Genomic DNA, 27,803 nt, shown 5'->3' with positions numbered 1-27,803 from the left:
ACCCTACTTACATATCTAATCTCCAATCCCCTGCTCCAAGTCCATACACACCTCTCTATTTGCTGTCTTAGCTATCCAAAAAATTGTTTTTCTCTCTGTCCTTTTGTTGTTGTTCACTTGAATGTTGATTATATCGATTTTTTATGCTTTTTTTGTGAGATTGTTTTGCTTATTCTTTTGTTTGTTTATTTTTTTGTTTGTTTTGTGCTTCTGTTTTCCCTTGCCTCACTCAATATTAGTTGGTGTTGTAGTTTGTATTAATCCCCAGGTACTTGTTGCTGGCATTTGCTGGGATTAGTGATTGTTCTATTGGAGTTTTATCCCCAATATATATAGTTTGTTCCCCTTTCTCTCTTAGTCTCTTTCTTGTCTCTTACTTTTTTTTTTCCTTTTCCCAATTTCATTTTGACACTCCTTTTTTTTTTCCTTTCTTTCTTTTTCCTCTTCTTCTTTCTCTCCTATCCCCTAATTTGCCTTTCTCTGGTGGTCACCTTAATTGGAGGTTATTAATATCATGAATACATTTCTGTTCAGTGCCTTGTGTGTTGTACCTGGTAGTGCTGTATTTTGTGCCTTTAAATCAATGCAGGAGAGAGAGAACTACATAACCAGACACCCAGAGAAGAGAGACCATGGGGAGACAAAGAAACAGCCTGCATATGAAAGAAAAGCAGGCATCACTAGAAAAGGAAGTAAACAAAATGGAGGAAAGCAACTTGTCAGAGAAAGACTTCAGAGAAATGGTCATAAGGTGGCTGAAAAGAATGGAAGACAAATTCGACAATATGAGCAAGAACCAAGAGGAAATGAAGAAGAACCAAGAAGAAATGAAAAATGACATCGCTGCTGTAAAGAACTCAATAGAAAGCATCAAGAGTTGACTAGAAGAAGCAGAGGACTGCATCAGTGAGCTAGAAGACAAGATGGGAAAAAATACCCAAATAGAGCAACTTGTAGAAAAAAATATTAAAAGGCAGGAGGAGAGCCTAAGGGAACTTTGGGACAACACGAAACAAAACAACATCCGCATAATAGGGGTTCCAGAAGGAAAGGAAGATGAGCAAGGAATAGAAAACCTGTTTGAAGAAATAATGACAGAAAATTTCCCTGATATAGGGAAGAAAAAAACCCACACAAATCCAAGAAGCTCACAGAGTCCCAAGCAAAATGAACCCCAAAAGACCGATTCCAAGGCACATTATAATTAAATTGGCAAAAACCAACGACAAAGTAAGAATATTAAAAGCGGCAAGAGAGAGACAGAAAAATACCTACAAAGGAACCCCCATCAGACTAGCTACTGATTTCTCAACAGAAACTCATCAGGCCAGAAGGGAACGGAATGAAATATACAAAGTCATGCAAAGGAAGGGTCTGAATCCAAGAATACTGTACCCAGCAAGGCTATCAATCAAAATTGAAGGTGAAATCAGGAGCTTCACAGGCAAAAAAAGACTAAGGGAATTTATTACCACCAAACCAGCAATGCAAGAAATGCTAAAGGGTCTGCTGTAAAAAAAAAAGAAATAGGAAGCGAAGAAGGAACACAGGGGTAAAGAATAAAAATGGCAACAAATAAGTACCTATCAATAATAACTTTCAGTGTAAATGGATTAAATGCCCCAATCAAAAGACATAGGGTAACGGATTGGATAAGAAAACAAGACCCATATATCTGCTGTCTGCAAGAAACCCACCTCAGAAAAAAAGACGCACACAGACTGAGGGTGAAGGGATGGGAAAAGGTCTTCAAGGCGAATGGAAATGAAAAAATAGCTGGGGTAGCAATACTTATATCTGAAAAATTAGATCTCAAAGTGAAGGACATAACAAGAGATAAGGAAGGCCACTTCATAATACTAAAGGGAGCAATCCAACAAGAAGAAATAACTCTGGTAAACATATACGCACCCAATACAGGAGCACCCAAATATATAAAAAAAAACTCTTGGAGGATATCAAGGGAGAGATTGACAGCAATACAATCATAGTAGGAGACTTTAATACCCCACTATCACCATTGGACAAATCCTCTAAACAAAAAATCAGCAAAGAAACATCAATCCTAAATGACTCACTAGACCAGATGGAATAAATTGACATCTTCAGAAGATTCACCCCAAAGCCACAGAATATACATTCTTCTCAAGTGCACACGGGTCATTTTCAAAGATAGACCATATGTTGGGTCATAGACAAAGTCTCTTCAAATTCAAGAAGACAGAAATCATATCAAGCATCTTCTCAGAGCACAGTGGCAAAAAACTGGAAATCAACTACAATAAAAACAACCCAAAGAAATCAAACACATGGAGACTAAACAGCATGCTATTAAACCATGACTGGGTTACCAGAGAGATCAAAGAAGAAATAAAAAACATCATGGCAACAAATGACAATGAAAACACTACAATCCAAAAATCTATGGGAAACAGCGAAAGCAGTCTTGAGAGGGAAGTTCATAGCTCTACAAGCCTACTGCAAAAAACAAGAAACAATGGTAATAAATTACCTAACCCAACAACTCAAAGAGTTAGAAAAAGAGCAACAAGAAAAGCCCAGTGTAAGCAGAAGGAAGGAAATAATAAAGATCAGAGTGGAGATAAACGACATAGAGACCAAAGAAACAATACTAAAGATCAACAAAACCAAGAGCTGGTTCTTTGAAAGGATAAACAAGATTGATGAACCTCTAGCCAGGCTCACCAAGAAGCAAAGAGAGAGGACCCAAATAAACAAAATCAGAAATGAAAGAGGTGAAATAACAACAGATCCCGCCGAAATACAAAGGGTTGTTAAAAAATACTATGAACTACTCTATTCCAACAAACGGGACAACCTGGAGGAAATGGACATATTCCTAGAAAAATATAACCTTCCAAAACTCAATCAGGAAGAATCTAAACAGCTCAATATGCCAGTTACTATGGAAGAAATTGAAGCAGTCATCAAAGAGCTTCCGGCAAACAAAAGCCTGGGGCCAGACGGCTTCACAGGAGAGTTTTACCAAACATTCAAGGAAGAACTAAAACCTATCCTCCTAGGACTATTCCAAAAAATTCAAGAGGAAGGAACACTTCCAAGCTCCTTTTATGAAGCCAGCATCACCCTAATACCAAAATCAGATAAAGACAACACAATGAAGGAAAATTACAGGCCAATATCCCTCATGAACGTAGATGCCAAAATCCTCAACAAAATTCTAGCAAATCAGATCCAGCAGTACATCAGAAAGATCATACACCATGACCAAGTAGGATTTATCCCGGGATTGCAAGGATGGTACAATATCCTCAAATCAATTAACGTGATACATCACATAAACAAATTGAGAGATAAAAAATCACATAATCATATCAATTGATGCAGAAAAAGCATTTGACAAAATCCAACACTTTTTCTTGATAAAAACTCTCAACAAGGTGGGAATAGAAGGATCATACCTCAACATAATAAAAGCTATATATGATAAACCCACAGCTAACATCATACTCAATGGGCAAAAACTAAAACCATTTCCCTTAAGAACAGGAACAAGACAGGGATGCCCACTCTCACCACTCCTGTTTGACATAGTACTGGAAGTATTAGCCATTGCAATTAGACAAGAAGAAGAAATAAAAGGCATCCAAATTGGAAAAGAAGAAGTAAAGCTGTCCTTATTTGCAGATGACATGGTATTGTACATAAAAAACCCGAAAGACTCCATCAAAAAACTAACAGACTTAATAAATGAATTCGGCAATGTAGCAGGATACAAAATTAACGCCAAGAAATCTATGGCATTTCTATACACCAATAGTGAACTTACAGAAAGAGAGACTAAAAAAGCAATCCCATTTACCATCGCACCAAAAAAATTAAGATACCTAGGAATAAACCTAACCAAGGAGGTAAAAGACCTATACGCGGAAAATTACAGGACACTGAAAAAAGAGATAGAGGAAGATGTAAACAGATGGAAGAACATACCATGTTCATGGATTGGGAGAATCAACATCATTAAAATGTTCATACTACCCAAAGCAATCTATAGATTCAATGCACTCCCCATTAAAATACCAATGGCATATTTCACACCTAGAAAGAACTCTCCAAAAATTCATCTGGAATAAAAAAAGACCCTAAATAGCCACAGCAATCCTGAGAAAGAAGAATAAAGTAGGAGGGATCTCAATACCAGATTTCAGGCTGTATTACAAAGCCACTGTTCTCAAAACAGCCTGGTACTGGCACAAGAACAGACATATGGATCCATTGAATAGAATAGAGAATCCAGATATCGACCCAAACCACTATGCGCAATTAGTATTTGACAAAGAAGGTATGAACATACAATGGAGTCAAGACAGTCTCTTCAATAAATGGTGTTGGGAAAATTGGACAGATACATGCAAAAAAAATGAAACTAGATCACCAACTTACACCATACACAAAAATAATCTCAAAATGGATACAGGACTTAAACACAAGACGGGAAACCATAAAAATACTAGAGTAATCCATAGGCAGCAAAATCTCAGACATATGCCGAAAGAACTTTTTCACTGATACTGCCCCTAGGGCAATGGAAGCCAAAGAGAAAATAAACAAATGGGACTACATCAAAATAAAAAGCTTTTGCACAGCAAAAGAAACCATCAACAAAACAACAAGAAACCCCACTGTATGGGAGAACATATTTGCAAATGTTATCACTAATAAAGGTTTAATCTCCAACATCTACAGGCAGCTTATACAACTTAATAAAAGGAAGATAAATGATCCAATAAAAAAATGGGCAACAGACCTAAATAGAATATTTTCGAAAGAAGACAGAAGGAAGGCCAAGAGACATATGAAAACATGCTCAAAGTCACTAATTATCAGACAGTTGCAAATCAAAACGACAATGTGATACCATCTCACACCTGTCAGAATGGCTATCATCAACAAATCAACAATGACAAGTGTTGGCGTGGAACCCTCGTTCACTGCTTGTGGGAATGCAGACTGGTGCAGCCACTGTGGAGAACAGTATGGAGTTTCCTCAAAAAACTGAAAATGGAACTCCTATTTGACCCAGTAATCTCACTCCTAGGAATATATCCTAAGAAACTAGAAACACCAATCAGAAAGGATATATGCACTCCTATGTTCATAGCAGCACAATTTACAATAGCTAAGATTTGGAAACAGCCTAGGTGCCCGTCAGCAGATGACTGGATCAGAAAACTATGGTACATCTATACAATGGAATACTATGCTGCCATAAAAAGAAGGAATTACTACCATTTGTAGGCACCTGGATGGAATTAGAGAACATTATGCTAAGTGAAATAAGCCAGTCAATGAAAGAAAAATACCACATGATCTCACTCATTTGGGGATAATGAAAAACATTAAAAACTGATGAACAAAAAGATAGATACAGAGGCAGTAAAGCATCAAACAGACTGTCAAATTACAGCAGTAAGGTTAGGGAGAGGTGGGGGAAATAAGAGATCAACTGAAGGACTTATATGCATGCATATAAGAGTAACCAACGGATGCAAAACATTGGGGGGTGAGGGCATGTATGGGAGTGGGGTGGAGGGGGCAATGGTAAGATATGTACACATATAATACCTTAATAAAAAAAAAAGCAAAACAATAAAATCTAGACTTTTCCTTCAAGCACTTAGCATATGCTTGTTCAATTTTCATCTTCCCAATTAGCCATAACTTCATGAGGGTAGGGACTGTGTTTGATTTACTGCTGGATCCCTAGCATCTCGCATAGCATCTGGCACACCGTGAATGAATATAACTCCAAGAAATGAACAGCACACAAGGTTTTCAGTTTATCCTGTGGTTACCAGCAAATCTCAAAGCCTCCTTGTTATGAGTTCTAAGATGGTGGCTTGTGCCATTCTCTCTTCTCATACCTTTTATCTAGTGGGAATAAGGCATTGGGGAAATAAGAGTGTTTTACCCCGTCTGAGAGGATGGGGAACCCTACTGGTTGGGGTGAATGTGAACTGATTCAAGACTTAAGTGTGAATGTTGGTTTCATGGCTAACTCCTTGCTTTACAATTTGCCTCCAGGTCTTTAACATAAATGTTAAAAGTCCATCCAATGCAGGAATTACTTAGTATGGTTTCAGTTAATTAATATTTTATTTGATTAAGAATAAACAGAAGGGTGCTGAAGCAGCAACATAAAAGCAGTGGATGAATTCTCTTAGGAAATTCAAGCTACATTATTTGACTTTATTGCTGCTTCATTTCACTACTGCCCCTTTTATCTTAAAAATGGCCTCCAAACTTCATAACATCAAAGAGTTTTTGTTAAGTATTTTAACTGCCCATGACACTGTACAAAGAGGTTTATACAACCAGATCCTTGTTATTTAGAATGTAAAAATCACAGACATGAAACAGAAATGTTTATAGGATTTACTATATGTTTATGCAAATGAAGGCCACCCCTGTTTTACTTTGCATGATTAATAATAGTTCATGCTTACTGAGTCCTAACTATGTCCCAGGCACTGTGTGAGAAGGCATTTTATATGCATCTTCTCCAATAAGCCCCCCAACAATGAGGAAGGTGAATTATCGGCAAGTGAAGTAAACTGCCTAAAGAAGGTCATACAGCTGTGACATTAATACAAGTCCAGCTAGGAATCCTCCTTCCTTAACGACTCTGACCTACCTCTGCCCTTTGGCTTCTAACCTCCTCTCCCACAAATCTGTCACCAACTAACAGCCAAATGTGCCGAGTCAGCTTTTGGAGGATCTACTGCCTGGAGCAAGACAGGGATTGTGACAGGCATGGTGTGGTGGCTGAAGTTCCTTAAATCCTTGGGGAGCCAGATAGTATTGGATTAAATGCTGTTAAGAACAGGGCAGCTCTGACAGAACAGAATTACCAATCAGATTCAATTCCATTCCATAAATAAAATCTGGACAGTGGATACTTCAGAGTGCTTGAAAGAGCTCTTTATTTAATCTGTAGCTAAACCTTAATGAACAATGTTCATGTTCTCTGATCCCCCTTCAAACTTCTGTCCTTGCTTGTCCCCTCACATTACCCCTCAAGATCTAATTAGAAAAGGCTCTATCATTGCATCTACAGCCTCATTAGCTACTAGTCTTCCAGCCACTCCAATCTGGCTTCTGCCCCCACCCCTCTGCTGGGAGTGCTCTTGCAAAGCTCAGCAATGATAATAAGCAATCCTATATAATAAAAGGCTAATATGCAAATAGACCAAACGGCAGAACAACCGAACAACTGGTCGTTTGACATGCTCTGACCACCAGAGAGCATGCGCAGAACATAGTGGGCATTTGTCACGTTAGGATGGTGGAGCAGGTGAGTGGCGGTGCCAGACCAAGGCAGAGCACTGGGGCATCAGGGCGAGCCTCTGGTGATTACTGAATATTCTTTGTTCCCGCATGCCACGTTCTCGCCTGGCGCTTGCACCTGCTGCCAGTGCTGGCCCTGCTCGCCCCTCAGGGCTTCTCCATCTTCCCCTGCTCCTGAGGGGTGATTGGGGCCAGCAGCCGCCTCTCACACCCACTGCTGACAACAGCCCTGCTCACACCCACAGCTGGTGTTGAAGCCACTGCTCGCACCCACTGGTAGCACCCAGCACTAGTCCTGCTCGGTGCTGTCAGTGAGTGTGAGTGGTGGCTTCTGGCCCCGATCGCCCCTGAGGGCTTCTCCACCTCCCCCTGCTCCTAAGGGATGATCAGGGCAGCAGCCGCCACTCACACCTGCTGCTGGTGCTGGCCCCAATCACCGGCAGACAGTGGACCGGGGCCCATGGCAGGAGGGGCTGGGCAGGGGCACAGAGGATGGGCTGAGACCTGCCCCTGTGCCCACCACAGCCTCGTGGCCCACAGTTCCTTCCAAGGTGCACAAATTCGTGCACTGGGCCCCTAGTCTATATAATAAAAGCCTAAGCAACCATTACGGTGGAACGACCAGAACAACCAGTCACTATGATACGCACTGACCACCATGGGGCAGACGCTCAATGCAGGAGCTGCCCCCTGGTGGTCAGTGCGCTCCCACAGGGGGAGTGCCGTTCAGTCAGAAGCCAGGCTCACGGCTGATGAGTGCAGTGGCGGTGGCAGGAGCCTCTCCTGCCTCCGCAGCAGTGCTAAGGAGCAGTGAGCAGGCGGGTGGTAAGGAGCGAGGGGTCCTGGACTGCGAGAAGGATGTCCGACTGCCGGCTTAGGCCCAATGCCGGGGGGATGGTGGACATCCTCCAAGGGGTCCCAGACTGCAAGAGGGCGCAGGCGGGCTGAGGGACCACCCCGCCACCCCGTGCAAGAATTTCATGCACCAGTCCTCTAGTCATTATAATAACACCTAGTACTTCTTGTGGATTTACTGGGCGTCAAACATTGGGCTCAGTGCTTTGTTTACAGTGCAGAGAGAACCTGGAGAACCATAGGGCTGTCCAGGACTTGCAGATGGTTTTGGCTTAATTGGCTGTTTTTAAAAAATTAAGTCTACATTGAAAAATAAAAATATTTCAGACAAATATCCAAATTTTTGTGATGTGCTGTCCCCTTTGCTATCCCCACAGTTGAATACCTCACCTCTCTCATTAATGTCTCTTGCCCGGCCCCTATAGGAATATGATTTACTACCCATGCTTTACATAGATATTCTGGTCAGGAGTGGATAGTGGCCTGCTTAAAGAGACCTGCTTAAACTAGCTCAAGATTAAACACTGGGGTTATTACACAGCAACCAAGGGCAGGAATTGTGGCAGACCTGGGTTCATGGAAACTGAGGCTGGAAATAAGACAGCCACCAGGCTCCTGGTTAGTGTCTCTGCTTTTCACCCCCTAGTGGCTCCATTCTCCCCTTGACACAGACCAATTTGCTCTTCTTATTCTTCATTTCCGTTCCCTCATTGTCTCATACTTGCTCAATGCTTCTCATCCCCACCCTCAGGCCCCTCACAATATCTCTCTTTATATTCCCACGGCTAATTGCCTCAGTCTTTCAATTTTCCAACTGTGAATTCCTGAAAGAGGGCAAATATGTATTTTCAAGCTTGGTCATCTATGTCACAAACTACTTTCAAGCTGTAGTAGGTCACACTGGAGGACGTACACAGATGCGTGCAAACATCTGCAACCAGGTGATCTGGGAGTCTTCATAAGGGCTGTGGGTTGATAGATACTATAAGGCCTAACTTAGAGAATATCCTAAGCATAATTAATCCTCATAACAATATTGAGCGATAGTCATTATTTTTATTCATTTTATAGAATGAAAACTGAGGCTTAGATAGGTGACAAAATTTGCCCAAGATATTAAGTGGAAAAGCTGGAATGTGACCTCAGGCTGCCTAAGTAACAAACTCAAAGCCACCATTTTCATTATCATCTTTTTTAACTTCCAGGCTGAGTAACATTTTTGCTATTCTCTACTTCTTGACTCTTGATTCTGTACTTTTCCGATTGCTCCTCCACTCATTTAAATTCCTTGTTCTCCCAATTCTTAAATGTAGGAGTTTTCCAAGGGAATGCATAAATAACCGGAACAAATCTTCATGGCTCCTTCTTGTTTCTTTCTGTACTTTCTTCTTAGGCAAATTCATTGGCTGTTACAGATTTGGATATAGTCAGACACCACCATTCTTTTTTTTTTTTTTTTAGTTTTCTTTTGTTTTTGGTTTTATTATTTTTTTAATTATTATTTTTTTAATTGTTTGAAGTATTACAAATAGTAGTACATATGTCTCCTTTTTTTCCCCATTGACCTCCCCCCGGCCTCCCCTACCCCCCAGTACATGCCTTTACCTGCCCCCCCCCCCCCCCCGCAGTGTCTCATATCCATTGGTTATGCTTATATGCATGCATACAAGTCCTTCGGTTTATCTCTTACAGAACCCCCTTCCAACCTCCCCTGCCTTCCCGCTGTAGTTTGACAGTCTGTTCAATGCTTCTTTGCATCTATAATGCTTCTTTGTATCTATTTTTTCCCCATTTCTTTCCTTTAAAAAATCTTGCCTCTGCAGACTAGAAATAAACATATAATAACAAAAAAATGTTTGAGTCCCAATTTCAATGTGCAACAGTTCTGAGTCCCCGTTTCAATGTCAAACAGTTCCTATGTGTACATGTCAGCAATGATATCTGGATGGTGGGCACATGGTGGCAATGCAGGTCCGACCCTCTCTGGTTTGGTCCTAGGCAACCTGCTGCGACACACAGCTGCTGACTGCTAGCGTGGCAAGGCGTCGTCAGCGTCTTCCATCTCTGGACTGTTTCTCCTCTTGTCTTCGTGGTTGGAGCAGACCTGTCAATTCCTCTCTATTGCAGGAATCCACATGGTCTTGGAGTTGTTTTCTGAAAATATACAAACATTCTCGACCAAAAGTTAATAAAGGAATCTTTTCTATATAATTGATTTGGGATCCTTTTTATTTTTGCCCAAACGATTTTCCTTTGTCTTATTTAGACGCCATGTGTATTTTTCATGGGTGTCTTGCTGTTAGCATTACAAATGAAAATTAATTTGTAAAGTAAAAATTTTCTAGATGTAATTTACTTATAGGATATTTTTCCTTACATGATATTACCCTACTATTCCCCCTTTTTTTTGATTAATGGAGGCTTTTGTAAATTTTATAATGCAGTCTTGATAAGTTTACATTTTAATTTTTTGCACAAAAATATGACTGCTTTAGTTTCATTGCATGTTCAGGAATTTTACCATGAAATGAACTACCAATAGAAATTTTAGTTACCACTTTAGGAACAGCTTTGTGTCCAGTACAATTAAATTTTCTTGAATATTCACTTATTTCAATTAGCCTATTTAAATTAATCTGAAAACTTGATTATTATTTTACTGTCAAATTTAATATTCTACCAACAATCTTAGTTTACCCTGTAAATATTAGTGGAAAGGATTATTTGCATTCTTGAGTAGGCCCTGAGCATTCCTGGTGCTAGGCTGGATTTAGATATAGGGCAGCTGCTGACGGCCAAGTCTCTGTCTGTTACCTGGGTCCCAATCTGAGCTGGGCCAAGTCACTGTCTGTCACCTGCAGACACCACCATTCTTAACCTGGGGTTCTTTAACACACACAAAGTCCCCATCCCACAAGGAACTTGTGGACAGAATTTAGGGAGTTCATAAACTTAAATAAGACAAAAATAACATCTTTATATTTTCACTAAACTCTAACTGAAATTTACCAATCTTTCAATTATGAATGTAGGCAACAAACCACTGTAATAGCAGCAAATATCTTTGACTTTGTTACCAATAAAAATCACAGTATTTTAAGATTTTCATGGTAATTTGATCCACTACTAAATCGTGGTACTTAAACACTTATACTTAATAAATATGTATATTACCATATCAAAAATTGTTTAATAGTTTGATAACTATTTTGCAATACAAGTAGTTTCCTTTGTAATCTTGTCTTTTTTATTTTCTGTATTTATTTTTATTGATTGATTGATTTTTGGGGGGAGAGAGAGAGAGAGAGAAATATTGATTTGTTGTTCCACTTATTTATGCATTCCTTGGTTCTTTTTGTATGTGCCCTGACCAGGGATGGAACCCACAACCTTGGCGGATCCAGACGATGCTCTAACAAACTGAGTTACCCTGCCAGAGCTATTGGCCATATTTAGAAACGTTTTTTTTTTTTTGAGAAAGGGACCACAGACTTCACCAGACTGCTAAAGGTTGAGAACCCCTGCTTTAAAACACTTTGCTCGTTAGCTAACCTTATTATGGTGATTATTTCCCAATATATATGTATATCAAATCATCATGCTGCACACCTCAAATTGATACAATGTTGTTTATCCATTATATCTCAATAAAGCTAAGGGGGAAAGCCACTCTAGCTGGATGGTCTACCATGACTTGTAAAGGAGATCAAGTCTTAGGCAATGCAGGAGCAACTTCCCTAAAACCTAATGACCTACTCAATTTTCTGCATTCTGTCTTTAAGTTTCAACTGCCTGCTTTATCTGCAGCCTCTACTTGTCAGATGGGCATCTAATCCTCTCTGTACTATGATACCCTGGTGTTAATCTTGGACCTCTAGCTTGTATCCCAGATTGTTTTCTATTCTTGATCACTCTTCCACTTTACTAACTCTGAGTCTCAACTCCACACTGGCCTTTGAGGTTTCCTGGACTGCTAACACTCTATCCTGCACACAAGTTCTAGTCAACCCAGGGTGGAGAAAACATAGCCAATTATTACCAGAGCAATTCTTAAAGGATAGCTCTGATTATATTTTTTTCTTTGTCAAAATGCTTACAAATTAAGTAGAGACTTCTCAGTTAGGGCAATTTTGGTTGCAGAAAGTGGCTTAAGTACCAGTAAGATGAGGAATTCATGATATATATACAAGGATATTACACAGGCCTCCATGGTAGGGATAAAGAAATAGGTTGAACCATAAACAGAGAGTGGCAAACTTTTTTGGTAAAGACACAGTAAATGTTTTAGGCTTTTCAGGCCATATAGTTTCTATCATTCTGCCATAGACAATATGAAAAGGAATGTGTTCCAATAAAACTTTATTTACAAAACAGACAACCAGCTGGATCTGACACACAGGTTTTAGGACCCCTGGACTAAAGGCTTGTCAGGACACGCTGAAACTCATCTCTGCCATGCACCACATGTCTGCTTTGCTGTTCTCTTCCTACTGACTACCTTCAGTAGCTTTTCTGGTTCTAGGTTGGAGCATGGCTTCTGAAAGCTCTGATCTTCCATGCCACACATTCAAGTTCAAATTCTGTGTCTGTCTTAAATCCTTAGGGTAGGAATGTTGCCTGGCCTTGCTTGGGTCAGATGCTCACTCCTAGACCAATCTATTGTGGCCAAGGGTCTGGTTCTTGCTGTATGAACAGGGTTTTGGGGCACCATCATCATTATAATCTCTTGGATCAGAATGGAGAAACAGATTCCAGAAAAGGGCAAGGAACTAGGAGAGTCCCTTGCTGTATTCAGTCAAACCTTTTTTTTAGCCCTGTTCTCTATAAGTCCCCTCATTTCCCTTTCTGAAGCAATATTGACTCTTTGCAATTCTCACATAACTCTGCAAACTCTCACCCTGCATTCTCCCCTATCTGCCAGCAGAAATTCTACTGATTTTTAATCTATATATAAAATATGTAAGATTTATGTGTGTATATATATATATATTTACTGATTTCAGAGACATGGAAGAGGGAGAGAGAGAAACATCAGTGATGAGAGAATCACTGATTGGTTGCCTGCTGCCTGCTCCCCACTGGGGATGGAGCCCACACTTGGGCATGTGCCCTGACCAGGAATCAAACCATGACCTCCTGGTTCATAGGTTGATGCTCTCTGAGCCACACCAGCTGGGCAATTCTACTCACCCTTAAAGTCTCTTCTAAAGTTTCCCTCTTTTTCTTTTATATCCATACAACACCCTATTGGTATGGCATTTCTTGTTCTGTCACTATTTCTGTACCTTTTTCTTTTGCAGACAATAGGTGCTCTGCTGAATGAGAAAATGACTTTTTCATTTTTTCATCCATTCTTGTACCTTTCAAAGAATAGACTCTGAGTTCCTATTGTTGAGTTTAACCATATATTCAAAACTATATAACTTCAAACTGAAGAAAATGCTGACTATTATAAAGTTGCATTTATACAGGAAATTAGTATCTACCTTTAAGATACATTCCCAATGTTGAATGTTTTAAATTTTTATAAACATTTATTTCCACATTTATGGTAGCCAAATTAAAGTATATTTGAACAGAGCTATTAATCACAACAAAATTTATTTAAAATTGTTGAATACTAAGAAGAAATAAATTCCCATTAAGATTGTATCTCGTTATAATACTAAATTAAAAAGGAATCCTACAGCCCTGGCCGGTTTGGCTCAGTGGATAGAGCGTTGGCCTGCAGACCGAAGGGTCCCGGGTTCAATTCTGGTCAAGGGCACATGCCTGGGTCATGGGCTCAATCCAACGTGCAGAAGGCAGCCAATCAACGATTCCTTCTCTTCACTGATGTTTCTCTCTCTTCCTCCCCCTTCCTCTCTGAAATCAATAAAAATATATATTATAAAAAAAAGGAATCCTACAGAAATGATATAATAGGAAAGATTATAAACTTAAAATATTCAAAATCACTCTAAAAAAACAAATGGCCCAAACCGATTAGTATTTGTGTAAGGAATTTTCCGAGAGACCTCATTTTCTTTGTTTCTAGAATTATTAATTAACATCGTTCCCAGCACTCTGCTAGGCTCCCCTGATGAAAGGAAGAAAGTAAGTACAGTACTGCAGGGGAAACTGGTTCATTTCCACTAAACTGAGAGAGGCTTGCGCTTTTGTTAACCAGAAGCACTTGCTAACGAACTATTCCTAAACCATTAGCAACTACATAAAGGCTTTTTATTTAAGGGCATCCTCCAGGGAGCCTGCGCTGGAATGTGCAGGTCTGAAAAAGGCACAGATTTGGCTCAACTGTAAATATTAGGTGAACAGAGGCAAAGCCATTGTGTAGGGTAGGGGGTGGGGCGGGTGGGGTCCAGATTCCCAATGTTGATAGGAGGATTCTAATTTCGCTTGGTATTTATTTTTTCTACTACAATTACAGTTTTGCTAAGAAAAATAAAATATCGGTTGTGCTCTCATCTGGGTTTCTAATTTTCAGTGTCTGCATAAAAAGAAAACCTCCCACTTATCTAAAGGAATCATCTTTCTGCAATCTCCAGAGTCACTGGGAAAACAGAGGCGCGCCCAGCCCCGAGTCCCCCCTCCCGCCGCTGCCTCGGGAGAGCCCGGCCCACCCCACCCCTACGCAGATGAACCTGGGTAGGTTTGCTCCAAACCAGTAAACCAGAACACAGAACCTAAGCTTGGACTTTGAACCAAGCCCTTTTGCCTAGTTTTATTTTTCCTCGTCTCCCTGGCATCCTCGCCACCCCTTGTCATAGTCTTTTCCCTGCCACGGGCTCTCTTCAAGCCACCGGCACGCCTAAGGGATTGACGCGCAGTAAGGAGGCAACCTGAAGGAACTCCGTCCACCAGCCATCCAGGGAAAGACCGGAACTACAACTCCCATCATGCCCCGCACCGGCCTCCCTCTCTCCCCTCCTCCCCCTCCAAGCCAGGGCAGGAGGCGGAGAGGCGCTGAGCTTTTTTATCTGCAGACTAGGAGGGAGGGATCTAGATCCCTGCGGTCTTGCCCGAAGGAAGCCGTCTGACCGGTGGTAGCCGAGGTTCTCCGCAGAGTTTTGCCTCCGCGTCCGCACCAGCCCAGAGTCCAAGGGGGCAGACGGGTGCGTCCCGGCGCGGCGAGAGGATGGTCATCCGTGTATTCATCGCCTCCTCCTCTGGCTTCGTGGCGGTGAGCACGGCGGGGACCCGGAGCGGGCCGGGGTCCGGTTAGCCGGGGTAGGGGCACCGGGTGCGCGTCCTGCGGGAGGAACGCGGCGCTTGCCCTTGCGGGTCTCGGCGCGCAGCACGTCCGGACGCGCCAGCCGCCCCCCGCCAGGTGATCCCCTCACACTTGGACAATGAAAAGGGCGGGAGCAAAGGTAGGGTGGGGGACCCTGGGGTCCTACTTCCTTTGGTGTCATTTACTCCCGATTTTGGAGTTTCAGCCTGGTTAAGTTTTGTACGGGAGCTTTCTCGGCTGTTTAGTTTGCTAACCTAGCTCATGAATGAAACAAGTTTAAGAGGGAATTGCGCTCTACCCACCCTTCCCTACCAAGTACTGTACATTTCTTTAGTTTTATACCTGCGCAAAGAGAATGGTAAACCAGGTTTTTCCTGTTGTACCAGGAATTTTTGTATTGTAAATATTTTTACAGCTTTATGTAAATGTGTGTTTGGATTCTCCCCCCCCCCCCCCGTAATGCTGTCGTCAGTTTCATCTTGGGGATGTATAAGTGGTGGTCTCTTTAGTTACTGTAAGCTATTTTGTTTGGTCGATATTCTTGAATATTTTAAGGAAAAAAAATTTTAGGAAGAGAAGTAAAATAGCCAGATGTCAGATTTTAAGGAAAATTCAGTAGTATACTTGATAGCTCCCTGAGTAAGACAAGTGGCGATATGTTTTACATGATTAAGACTTAGTTTTCTTAGCTAAGATTAAGCTACAGGTTTAAGAGGCTTTTTGGTGAGATATATAATACATACATAAAAACATGAAAAAGTGTAGTATTGATAGCTTAAACTTTGATCTGGCCAGTTGACTTCCCAGCAACTCAGCTCAATTGTCCCAAAATTTGTTTCTGAAACAGGTGGGATGGAGGACGGCATAGAATATTGTTTGCAAATCCTTATAAAGCAACTGAGGCTTTTTATTAAGAGGACATCAACACTGTAGTATAAAAAGAACTCCCTTTTGCTGTAGGAACAATAGATGGGAAATGCCAACTTATCTTTATATGCAGGCATGCTCTGGTCCCCAGACTCCTGATAGTTTTGGGGTTTCTAATTATTTGTGGCTGCTTAGTCATACCTGCCTTTTTATAGACTTCTCCACTGAAGCTACACTTCATGTGTTTGGAAACCCATACTGGTTTGTGGATAGATTTTTTTTTTCAAATGCACTCCTTTGTAAGAATGCAACAAAGCCTTTGGTTTCGCCACCAACTTGCATGCTTCAATAATTGTTCAATACCATTTTTTTTTTTTTTATTGCACCAGGGATGCTTTTAGTATTAAGAGGTCTAGGCTATATTGAACAAGTCAAAGGCAAAACTTGAGGCAATTACTTGGCTTATCCTGTCAGTAGATAGTTTGCCAAGATAGTTCTGGAACCCCATATCAATTCCATTAACAAATATTTATTTCCTGCCTGCTATGTGCCTTTTTAATTTTTAAATTTAATGTTCTGTGCTTTGCTCATGACGCTAGACTTGAGAGACCCAAGTGTTTTATTTTTGTTTTTAAATTCTCACTCAAAGACATGCTTATTGATTTTAGAGAGAGGGGATGGGGCGGGGAGGGCGGGGAGAGAAACATGGATGGGTTGCCTCCCATACAATCACAACCTAGGTATGTGCTCTGATCTGGAATCCAACCTGCAACCTTTTGGTATACGGGACAGTGGTCCAACCAACTCAGCTAAACTGGCCAGAGCAAGAGACCTAAGTTTTAATGCTGTCTCTGACTAGCAGTATAAGCTTGGATAAGGTGTTCCATCTCTGCCTGAGTTGGCCTTCTGTAGAATGAAGAATTGTGTGATGGATAGCTCAGAATTACACTCTAGCATTATAATGCTTTGACTTCACAGTTGGGTAAATGTGGATAAACCCTAGTAACAGCTTCTTTTACTTTAGCAATATACATGTTAGCCTCAAAGTGAATTTATTTTTCCTTTGGTGTTTTACTGTGATGTCTCAGGTCCTCTCACCACCCACCTGGTAGTATGTGTCTTGACACGGTTTGATTTGCACTGGAAGACATGCTCTGTTATCACATATGTACAGCCCATAAACATTAATTATCCACTTGATGGACCCCATCTTTTCAAGTCTCAGTTAATCCTCAGTCATCCAGTCTCTCCAATTGTAATATCTCCTATATCCTTGGTCGGCAAACTGCGGCTCGCGAGCCACATGTGGCTCTTTGGCCCCTTGAGTGTGGCTCTTCCACAAAATACCTGGGTGAGTCTATTTTGAAGAAGTGGCATTAGAAGAAGTTTAAGTTTAGAAAATTTGGCAATCAAAGAAATTTCAGTCGTTGTACTGTTGATATTTGGCTCTGTTGACTAATGAGTTTGCCGACCACTGTCCTATATCAATACACAGTTTTTCTGTAATATATGATATTGATGCTTTTGGCAATGATAACTTTATGTACAAGAATGATGATGTCCAAGAGATAATGAAGTTGTTTAAGTCAACTTAAACAACTTTATGCAGGAATTTCTAATTTAAAAGTATTGAAATCAGTTAGTTGGGCTGGGGAGGCGAATGGGGCTTATAGCATTGAGCCTATATTAAGCTTTGAAGGCATTGCTGTAATGTTTTCCCTCCAGCAGTGGTGTGTTGACCATTGGCGCTTTTTTATTTGATGACCATTGGTGAGCAGCAAGTGCATGGAAGAACAGATAATTTGATTCCCAAGTCAGTTTGAATTTAGCTGAAGTTTATTAAACCTCGAGGGAATGTGACTAGAATTAGACTTAGCTAAGTAAGTCCCTGGAATTTCGAAAAAGATGCTCTGCCCCAATCAACAGTAGATTCAAACTTTCTCTTTAGAGTAAATACTCACCTTATTCTGATTTCCCTGAACTCTCTGGCTTTCAACACTTAACAGTGGTAGTTGGAATAATTAATGCAAAAGAGCGATAGCTCTTTTATCCTCCCCAGCTCCAGGTAAGATCTGCTTTTACTAGGAAATAAAAATGATGACACATTATTATGGTATGGATACCTGAAAAACCAGATTTCTTGTGTAGCTGATAAGGTTGCTGTCATTCATATTGTAGTGAAGGACATTTTATTTTAGTCTTAGGAAAATACTATATTTTCCTAGGCTTATCCTGGTTGTATACTTAAAAGGGGAGGTCTTAGTAACTTTATGCAGGAAATATATTAATATGAATTTCTAATTTAAAAGCATTGAAATCAGTTAATTATTTCATTAATTCATTTCATTCATTCAATAAGTATTTTCTAAGTGCTGCTTTGGTCTTGTGGGGAACTAGAGGAGAATAGAGGGTGTGGTCTCTGTCCTCAAGGAATTCATGTGGGGACCAGGTGGGGAGATAAGATAGGAAAGGTAAAACTGTCCATAATAAAGTACAGCCCAAGGACACATGCCTCTTTCAGGAACATTCTTACCAGAGATAGAAATAATATAGGCAGCAGAGGGATGCATTGCAGGATGTCAGATAAGGAGGAAATGTGCCAGAAATCATGAAATATGCATGTGGGAGCCTTAGGCAGATGGCAGGGAGAGGGATTGAGTTAGATTTGGAGCCTGGGAGACAGCGCAGAAGCCCACCTTGTTCAGACTGGAAAGGGAGGAGCTTTGGGTGAGAGACAGCAGTCAGCAGAGGTCCTCTTGGACCCCTTTTGAGGAGACAATAGACTCTAAGTTTTTGAAAGAAGCCCATAATAACACACAAACTCCATAGACTCAGTGTCTCAGAGATGTCTTCAGTATCTGCAGCTTGCATGCTCTCTGGAGCCTTATGTCACCAGGGAATGAGGTACTCTCTGACAGGGAGAGACCCCTGGTATGTGATTTCAGAAAAACACCCCTGCCCCCCTTGCATTGACTAAAATTTCTCAAAAAAGAAATAAAGTCTTGTAATCCTCGGTAAAGTTCATGGGCTCGCCCTGGTCAGTGTGGCTCAACTGAGTGAGCGTGTTGTCCCCCATACCAAAAGATTGTGGGTTTGATTCCCTAGCAGGGTCATGGCACATGCCTGAATTTTGGGTTCATTCCCGGTAGGGGGCACACAGAAGGCAGCCTCTTATTTTGATGTTTCTCTTCCTCTCCCTCTCCCTTTCTCTCTAAGGGAAAAAAAAGGGGGGGGGGGTGTGGTTCATGGACTCAGTTAGAGTTGGAAGAAAACATAAAGAGATTTTTAGTGAAGTCCACCCACCTAATTTCACAAGGACATTTGGGCATAGAGATTTAGTGGCTTGCCCTGAGGTCATTTATGTCAGTTAATGCAGAGCTGAACGGTAAATGGAAGCCAGGTCTCCTGACTCCTGAATATATTCATACGTATGTTCATTCAGCGATGCATTCATGCATGCATGCATTGAGTCTTGCATTCATCAATCACTGAAAACCTACTAAATGCCAGGCTCTGTGTTAGGCACTAGGTGTGTATGTGATGGTCAGGAGAACAGGTTTAAACTGTGCCCTAGTGGCACAAATCAACGCTGACTTGGGATGCAAACCATTTAATCAAGGAGAAAGAGGCATTCACTTGCCTTGGGGGATGTTCCCATGGGCAGGGTGAAAGGAGCTAGACTACAGTATGTCCCTGGATGTTGGAAAGGAACCTTTATTGAGAGCAAAAGTTACAGAGAAATTGAAAGCAATGTCAGAAAACATGGAGCTTTGCCCAGGGCTGCATCTATGTTTTCAAGGAGAGGTGAGAGTGGTGGGAGAACACATAGAAACTATACTCAGAGTTGTCTTGCTCTTTGCAACTGTGGAAGGCATACCCAGCTGCTTCGCATGACTTGTAACTATTTTAAACATCAGTGATCAGTAAAGCATCTCCACAGAACGTATTCAATAAGCTTCATTCTTGTGAGGAAGCCATTGACAGGAGTTCCAAGGCAGTGAAAGTCAGGATGTGACTGTGTAAAACAGATTGGGCTTGAATTCCTCGGTGATTCTAATGCCGGAAGGAGTTCGTAAGGGTAAGCCTGGGCTCATTCGCATCTTTAACTCATTGATCTTCAGAGTCATATGGCAAGGTAGTTATTTATTCCCATTATACAGTTGAAGAAACTGAAAATTAACTGACCTGATAAGATCATATACAGTAGAAGGTGGGACCCTGAGTCAAACTCTGGTGGGCAGGTGGCTCCAAAGCTTCTAGAGCAGAAGTTCTCTGCTGTGGACACTGTGGTGCCCAGGGCGAATGAAAGTCCTAGGGATACTTGATATCCTGCAGTACAGTGGTAGTTGGAATTGAAAGGAGTGAAGTCCACCCACCTAATTTCACAAGGATGGACATTTGGGCATAGAATTTCACAAGGATAGACATTTGGGCATCAGAAGCAGAAATATGTTGAGACTCAAGGAAAAGGATGGGATTATAAGAGAAGGTCAGGCTGGGAAAACATATGTATTAGTTTCTTAGGGCTACTTCAGTTTCCTGTGGTAAATTAACAAAATAGATAGGGGACTTAAACAACAGAAACTTGTCTCACAGTTCTGGAAGCTAGAAGTCAAGGTCACAGTGTCAGCAGGGTTGCCTCTTCCTGAGAGCTGTACGAGAGACTCTCTTTTTTTTTCTTCACTTTTTTTTTATTAAGGTATTATATGTGTACATATCTTACCATTGGCCCCCCCCCCACCCCACTCCCATACATGCCCTCACCCCCCAATGTTTTGCATCCGTTGATTATTCTTATATGCATGCATTTAAGTCCTTCGGTTGATCTCTTATTTCCCCCACATCTCCCTAACCTTCCCGCTGTAATTTGACAGTCTGTTTGATGCTTTACAGCCTCTGTGTCTATCTTTTTGTTCATCAGTTTATAATGTTTTTTATTATCCACAAATAAGTGAGATCATGTGGTATTTTTCTTTCATTGACTGGCTTATTTCACTTAGCATAATGTTCTCCAATTCCATCCAGGTTGCTACAAATGGTAAGAATTTCTTCTTTTTTGTGGCAACATAGTATTCCATTGTATAGATGTACCATAGTTTTCTGATCCAGTCATCTGCTGACGGGCACCTAGGCTGTTTCCAAATCTTAGCTATTGTAAATTGTGCTGCTATGAACATAGGGGTGCATATATCCTTTCTGATTGGTGTTTCTGGTTTCTTAGGATATATTCCTAGGAGTGGGATTACTGGGTCAAATGGGAGTTCCATTTTCAGTTTTTTGAGGAAACTCCATACTGTTCTCCACAGGGGCTGCACCAATCTGCATTCCCACCAGCAGTGCACGAGGGTTCCTTTTTCTCCGCATCCTCGCCAGCACTTGTCATTTGTTGATTTGTTGATGATAGCCATTCTGACAGGTGTGAGATGGTATCGCATTGTTGTTTTGATTTGCATCTCTCGGATAATTAGTGACTTTGAGCATGTTTTCATGTGTCTCTTGGAACTTCCTTCTGTCTTCTTTTGAAAATATTCTATTTAGGTCCGTTGCCCATTTTTTTATTGGATCATTTATCTTCCTTTTATTAAGTTGTATAAGCTGCCTATAGATGTTGGAGATTAAACCTTTACCAGTGATAACATTTGCAAATATGTTCTCCCATACACTGGGGTTTCTTGTTGTTTTGTTGATGGTTTCTTTTGCTGTGCAAAAGCTTTTTATTTTGATGTAGTCCCATTTGTTTATTTTCTCTTTGGCTTCCATTGCCCTAGGGGCAGTATCAGTGAAAAAGTTCTTTCGGCATATTTCTGAGATTTTGCTGCCTGTGGATTCCTCTAGTATTTTTATGGTTTCCTGTCTTATGTTTAAGTCCTGTATCCATTTTGAGTTTACTTTTGTGTATGGTGTAAGTTGGTGGTCTAGTTTCATTTTTTTGCACGTATCTGTCCAATTTTCCCAACACCATTTATTGAAGAGACTGTCTTGACTCCATTGTATGTTCATACCTCCTTTGTCAAATATTAATTGCGCATAGTGGTTTGGGTCGATATCTGGATTCTCTATTCTATTCGATTGATCTATATGTCTGTTCTTGTGCCAGTACCAGCCTGTTTTGAGAACAGTGGCTTTGTAATACAGCCTGAAATCTGGTATTGAGATCCCTCCTACTTTATTCTTCTTTCTCAGGATTGCTGTAGCTATTCAGGGTCTTTTTTTATTCCAGATGAATTTTTGGAGAGTTCTTTCTAGGTCTGTGAAATATGCCATTGGTATCTTTTGGGGAGTGCATTGAATCTATAGATTGCTTTGGGTAGTATGGATATTTTAATGATGTTGATTCTACCAATCCATGAACATGGTATGTTCTTCCATCTGTTTACGTCTTCCTCTATCTCTTTTTTCAGTGTCCCGTAGTTTCCCGCATATAGGTCTTTTACCTCCTTGGTTAGGTTTATTCCTAGGTATCTTAATTTTTTTGGTGCGATGGTAAATGGGATTGCTTTTTTAGTCTCTCTTTCTGTAAGTTCACTATTGGTGTATGGAAATGCCATAGATTTCTTGGCATTAATTTTGTATCCTGCTACATTGCCGAATTCATTTATTAAGTCTGTTAGTTTTTTGATGGAGTCTTTCGGGTTTTTTATGTACAATATCATGTCATCTGCAAATAAGGACAGCTTTACTTCTTCTTTTCCAATTTGGATGCCTTTTATTTCTTCTTCTTGTCTAATTGCAATGGCTAATACTTCCAGTACTATGTCAAACAGGAGTGGTGAGAGTGGGCATCCCTGTCTTGTTCCTGTTCTTAGGGGAAATGGTTTTAGTTTTTGCCCATTGAGTATGATGTTAGCTGTGGGTTTATCATATATAGCTTTTATTATGTTGAGGTATGATCCTTCTATTCCGACCTTGTTGAGAGTTTTTATCAAGAAAGGGTGTTGGATTTTGTCAAATGCTTTTTCTGCATCAATTGATATGACTATGTGATTTTTATCTCTCAATTTGTTTATGTGATGTATTATGTTAATTGATTTGCGGATATTGTACCGTCCTTGCATTCCCGGGATAAATCCTACTTGGTCATGGTGTATGATCTTTCTGATGTACTGCTGGATCCGATTTGCTAGAATTTTGTTGAGGATTTTGGCATCTATGTTCATGAGGGATATTGGCCTGTAATTCTCTTTCATTGTGTTGTCTTTATCTGGTTTTGGTATTAGGGTGATGCTGGCTTCATAGAAGGAGCTTGGAAGTGTTCCTTCCTCTTGAATTTTTTGGAATAGTCTGAGGAGGATAGGTTTTAGTTCTTCCTTGAATGTTTGGTAAAACTCTCCTGTGAAGCCGTCTGGCCCCGGGCTTTTGTTTGCCGGAAGGTTTTGATGGCTGCTTCAATTTCTTCCATAGTTACTGGCATATTGAGCTGTTTAGATTCTTCCTGATTGAGTTTTGGAAGGTTATATTTTTCTAGGAATATGTCCATTTCCTCCAGGTTGTCCAGTTTGTTGGAATAGAGTTGTTGTTGCATTTTTTACAATCCTTTGTATTTCGGCGGGATCTGTTGTTATTTCACCGCTTTCATTTCTGATTTTGTTTATTTGGGTCCTCTCTCTTTGCTTCTTGGTGAGCCTGGCTAGAGGTTCATCAATCTTGTTTATCCTTTCAAAGAACCAGCTCTTGGTTTTGTTGACCTTTTGTATTGTTTCTTTGGTCTCTATGTCGTTTATCTCTGCTCTGATCTTTATTATGTCCTTCCTTCTGCTTACACTGGGCTTTTCTTGTTGCTCTTTTTCTAACTCTTTGAGTTGCAGGGTTAGGTAATTTATTACCATTGTTTCTTGTTTTTTGCAGTAGGCTTGTAGAGCTATGAACTTCCCTCTCAAGACTGCTTTCGCTGTTTCCCATAGATTTTGGATTGTTGTGTTTTCATTGTCATTTGTTGCCATGATGTTTTTTATTTCTTCCTTGATCTCTCTGGTAACCCAGTCATTGTTTAATAGCATGCTGTTTAGTCTCCATGTGTTTGATTTCTTTGGGTTGTTTTTATTGTAGTTGATTTCCAGTTTTATGCCTCTGTGGTCTGAGAAGATGCTTGATATGATTTCTATCTTCTTGATTTGAAAATGACCCATGTGCACTTGAGAAGAATGTATATTCTGTGGCTTTGGGGTGAAATGTTCTGAAGATGTCAATTTATTCCATCTGGTCTAGTGATTCATTTAGGATTGATGTTTCTTTGCTGACATTTTGTTTAGAGGATTTGTCCAATGGTGATAGTGGGGTATGAAAGGCTCCTACTATGATTGTATTGTTGTCAATCTCTCCCTTGATATCCTCCAGGAGATTTTTTATGTATTTGGGTGCTCCTGTACTGGGTGCGTATATGTTTACCAGAGTTATTTCTTCTTGTTGGATTGCTCCCTTTAGTATTATGAAGTGGCCTTCCTTATCTCTTGTTATGTCCTTCACTTTGAGATCTAATTTGTCAGATATAAATATTGCTACCCCAGCTTTTTTTTTTCCATTTCCATTCGCCTGGGAAACCTTTTTCCATCCCTTCACCCTTAGTCTGTGTGCGTCTTTTTTTCTGAGGTGGGTTTCTTGTAGGCAGCAGATATATGGGTCTTGTTTTCTTATCCAATCCGTTACCCTATGTCTTTTGATTGGGGCACTTAATCCATTTACATTTAAGGTTATTATTGATAGGTACTTATTTGTTGCCATTTTTATTCTTTACCCCTGTGTTCCTTCTTCACTTCCTATTTCTTTTTTTTTTTTTTTTACAGCAGACCCTTTAGCATTTCTTGCATTGCTGGTTTGGTGGTAATAAATTCCCTTAGTCCTTTTTCGTCTGTGAAGCTCCTGATTTCAGCTTCAATTTTGATTGATAGCCTTACTGGGTACAGTATTCTTGGATTCAGCCACTTCCTTTGCATGACTTTGTATATTTCATTCCATTCCCTTCTGGCCTGATGAGTTTCTGTTGAGAAATCAGTCACTAGTCTGATTGGGGTTCCTTTGTGGGTAACTTACTGTTTCTCTCTTGCCACTTTTCAGATTCTTACTTTGTTGTTGGTGTTTGCCAATTTAATTTTAATGTGCCTTGGCATTGGTCTTTTGGGGTTCATTTTGCTTGGGACTCTGTGAGCTTCTTGGATTTGTGTGGGTTTTTTCTTCCCTATATCAGGGAAGTTTTCTGTCATTATTTCTTCAAACAGGTTTTCTATTCCTTGCTCAGTTTCCTCTCCTTCTGGAACCCCTATTATGCGGATGTTGTTTTGTTTCGTGTTGTCCCAAAGTTCCCTTAGGCTCTCCTCCTGCTTTTTAATTTTTTTTCTAGAAGCTGCTCTACTTGGGTATTTATTCCTACCTTGTCTTTTAGCTCACTGATGCGGTCCTCTGCTTCTTCTAGTCTACTGTTGATGCTTTCTATTGAGTTCTTTATAGCAGCGATGCCATTTCTCATTTCTTCTTCGTTCTTCTTCATTTTCTCTTGGTTCTTACTCATATTGTCGAATTTGTCTCCCATTCTTTTCAGCCACCTTATGACCATTTCTCTGAATTCTTTCTCTGGAAGGTTGCTTGCCTCCATTTCGTTTACTTCCTTTTCTGGTGATTCCTGCTTTTCTTTCATATGCGGGCTGTTTCTTTGTCTCCCCATGGTCTCTCTTCTCCGGATTTCTGATTATGTAGTTCTCTCTCTCCTTATCCCAGGTGAAATCTGACGTTTCAGTGGTGGAGTGTAGAGCTCCTCTGAATCCGCGTGATTGCGCCTATTGGGGACCGGTGTTCTGGGGCTCACAGCTGTTCGGTGAGCACCGCAGTTGTCATGAGAGACTCTTGTTCCTATCTTTTGATGGTTTGCTGGCAATCTTTGGGTTTCCTCAGCATGTAGATATATCAGCATGCTATCTGTTTTCATGTTCACATGGTGTACTTGTGTGCCTGCCTGTCTCTGTGTCCAAATTTCCCCTTTTTACTATAAGGACACAGTCATATAAGTAGAGCCCACTCTAATAACCTCATCTTAACTTGGTATCTGCAAAGACCCCATTTCCAATAAAGCCACATTCATCATGGCTAGGACCTCAACATTGTTTGGGGACACAGTCAGACCCATAACAGCATGTAATATGAGGGTTGAAATAGAAAGACTAATTGGTGGAATTTCCCCCCTTTAATTGGAAAGATTTTTTAGCAGATTTCTTGAATCTTACAGGCAGCGGTTGGATATATATTATATGGAATTGTAGTCAATGTATAAGGTCTGTTGCTGGGAAGGGAGATTTCTCCATATTCCAAGGGAACACCTCACCTCAGTCATTCTAGTTCATTTTAATATTCCCCCAATTTGATAATTTTCATTCTATAATATTTCAAACTTGTAAATATGAATATAATCAAGGTCATGGACTCCTTTAAGAAATTAGGGGCTTTTTACCCATTTGTTTTAGGATACTTGGCAATGAACATTTCTATCTATTTGAGGAAATGAAAATTTGGCAAATATTTATAATATGAAGTATAAGGTAGTTTCCACATTTCAGAAATGTAAGACTACTTGAGTCTTGTGTTTTTCTGTTTTTCAAAACTTTTTAATCACAAATAGAAAATGAAAACAACTATAGCCAGTTAACTGCCACAATATTTTTAATTTGATTATAAAAGGTCTGCCACTTGCATCTATAGATGTACAAATGGTGTACAAATGGATAGTTTGGGGGGGGGGGCGAACCTCAACAGTGCAGTAGAAAGCAGTGTAAGATACTAACTCAATTAGATTTTTTTCATGTTTAATTTATAAAAAATTCAGAAATAAATTGTGTGGTTGTTTTTTTTTCCCCCAGCAAAGTTAGAATTGTGTGATGGATTAGAAAAAGTCTAGTCTTAGTGAATATTTGTAGACAGTGCCTGGGAAGGCACATGGGCATTATTTAATTATTGTCAGCTGAACCCAGTGCCGTTGGCAAAGCCATGCCCTGGGAACACGCCTTGCCAAAAGGGCAAGGGTGTTGTCAGCTTGACCTTCATTTCTGCCAGTGGTGTGGGGAAGTGGTTTTGATATCTAAATCCAGCCTAGCACCAGGAATGCTCAGGGCCTACTCAAGAATGCAAATAATCTCTTTTTGTCTTGACCTTTTAGTGAAACTTTCTGGTATTTGGGATATAAAATAAACTTGCTGGATTGGCTCTGGGTCCCTGTCCCTGTCTCTCCATCAGAAGAGGATGGTGGTCCCACCCGGTCCCAGCTTTTTCCTTCTATCTCTGTGTCTTGTCTCTTTTATTTCTCAATCCCCAGCCGCCCCTACTCAGGAACTGGACCTGCTCTCTAGCCGCGCTGGACGCGGAAAGAGAGAAATACTTACAAATATTCAGTTTTAAAAATAAAAAAAATAGCATGATATACTGTTCATTATATATAAAAGTTTAAAATACTTTATTTTGGAATGCAAATTTTAAAAATAGAATAAAAAATTATTAGTTAAGCTGTTAAATGCCCATTTATTAAATAGTTACTCTCTGAACT

The 27,803-nt window shown here is 40.4% G+C and overlaps 1 protein-coding gene across 1 annotated transcript in view; it reads left to right on the top strand.

Annotated features, from left to right (window-relative positions):
- The first annotated feature begins 15,117 nt into the window (after positions 1–15,117).
- SH3BGRL2 (SH3 domain binding glutamate rich protein like 2) overlaps positions 15,118–27,803 on the top strand; it is a 71,546-nt gene continuing 58,860 nt past the window's right edge. Inside the window, exon 1 of the mRNA XM_080664069.1 lies at positions 15,118–15,364. Coding sequence (XP_080520195.1) covers positions 15,320–15,364 — 45 coding nt within the window. The 5' untranslated portion in view covers positions 15,118–15,319. The remainder of the gene's footprint in view (positions 15,365–27,803) is intronic.

This window comes from Plecotus auritus, assembly GCF_963455305.1.
Source record: "Plecotus auritus genome assembly, chromosome: 4".
Taxonomy (NCBI): Eukaryota; Metazoa; Chordata; class Mammalia; order Chiroptera; family Vespertilionidae; genus Plecotus; species Plecotus auritus.
The sequence above is the reverse complement of the archived record's forward strand: the minus strand, read 5'-3'. Positions and strand labels throughout refer to the sequence as shown.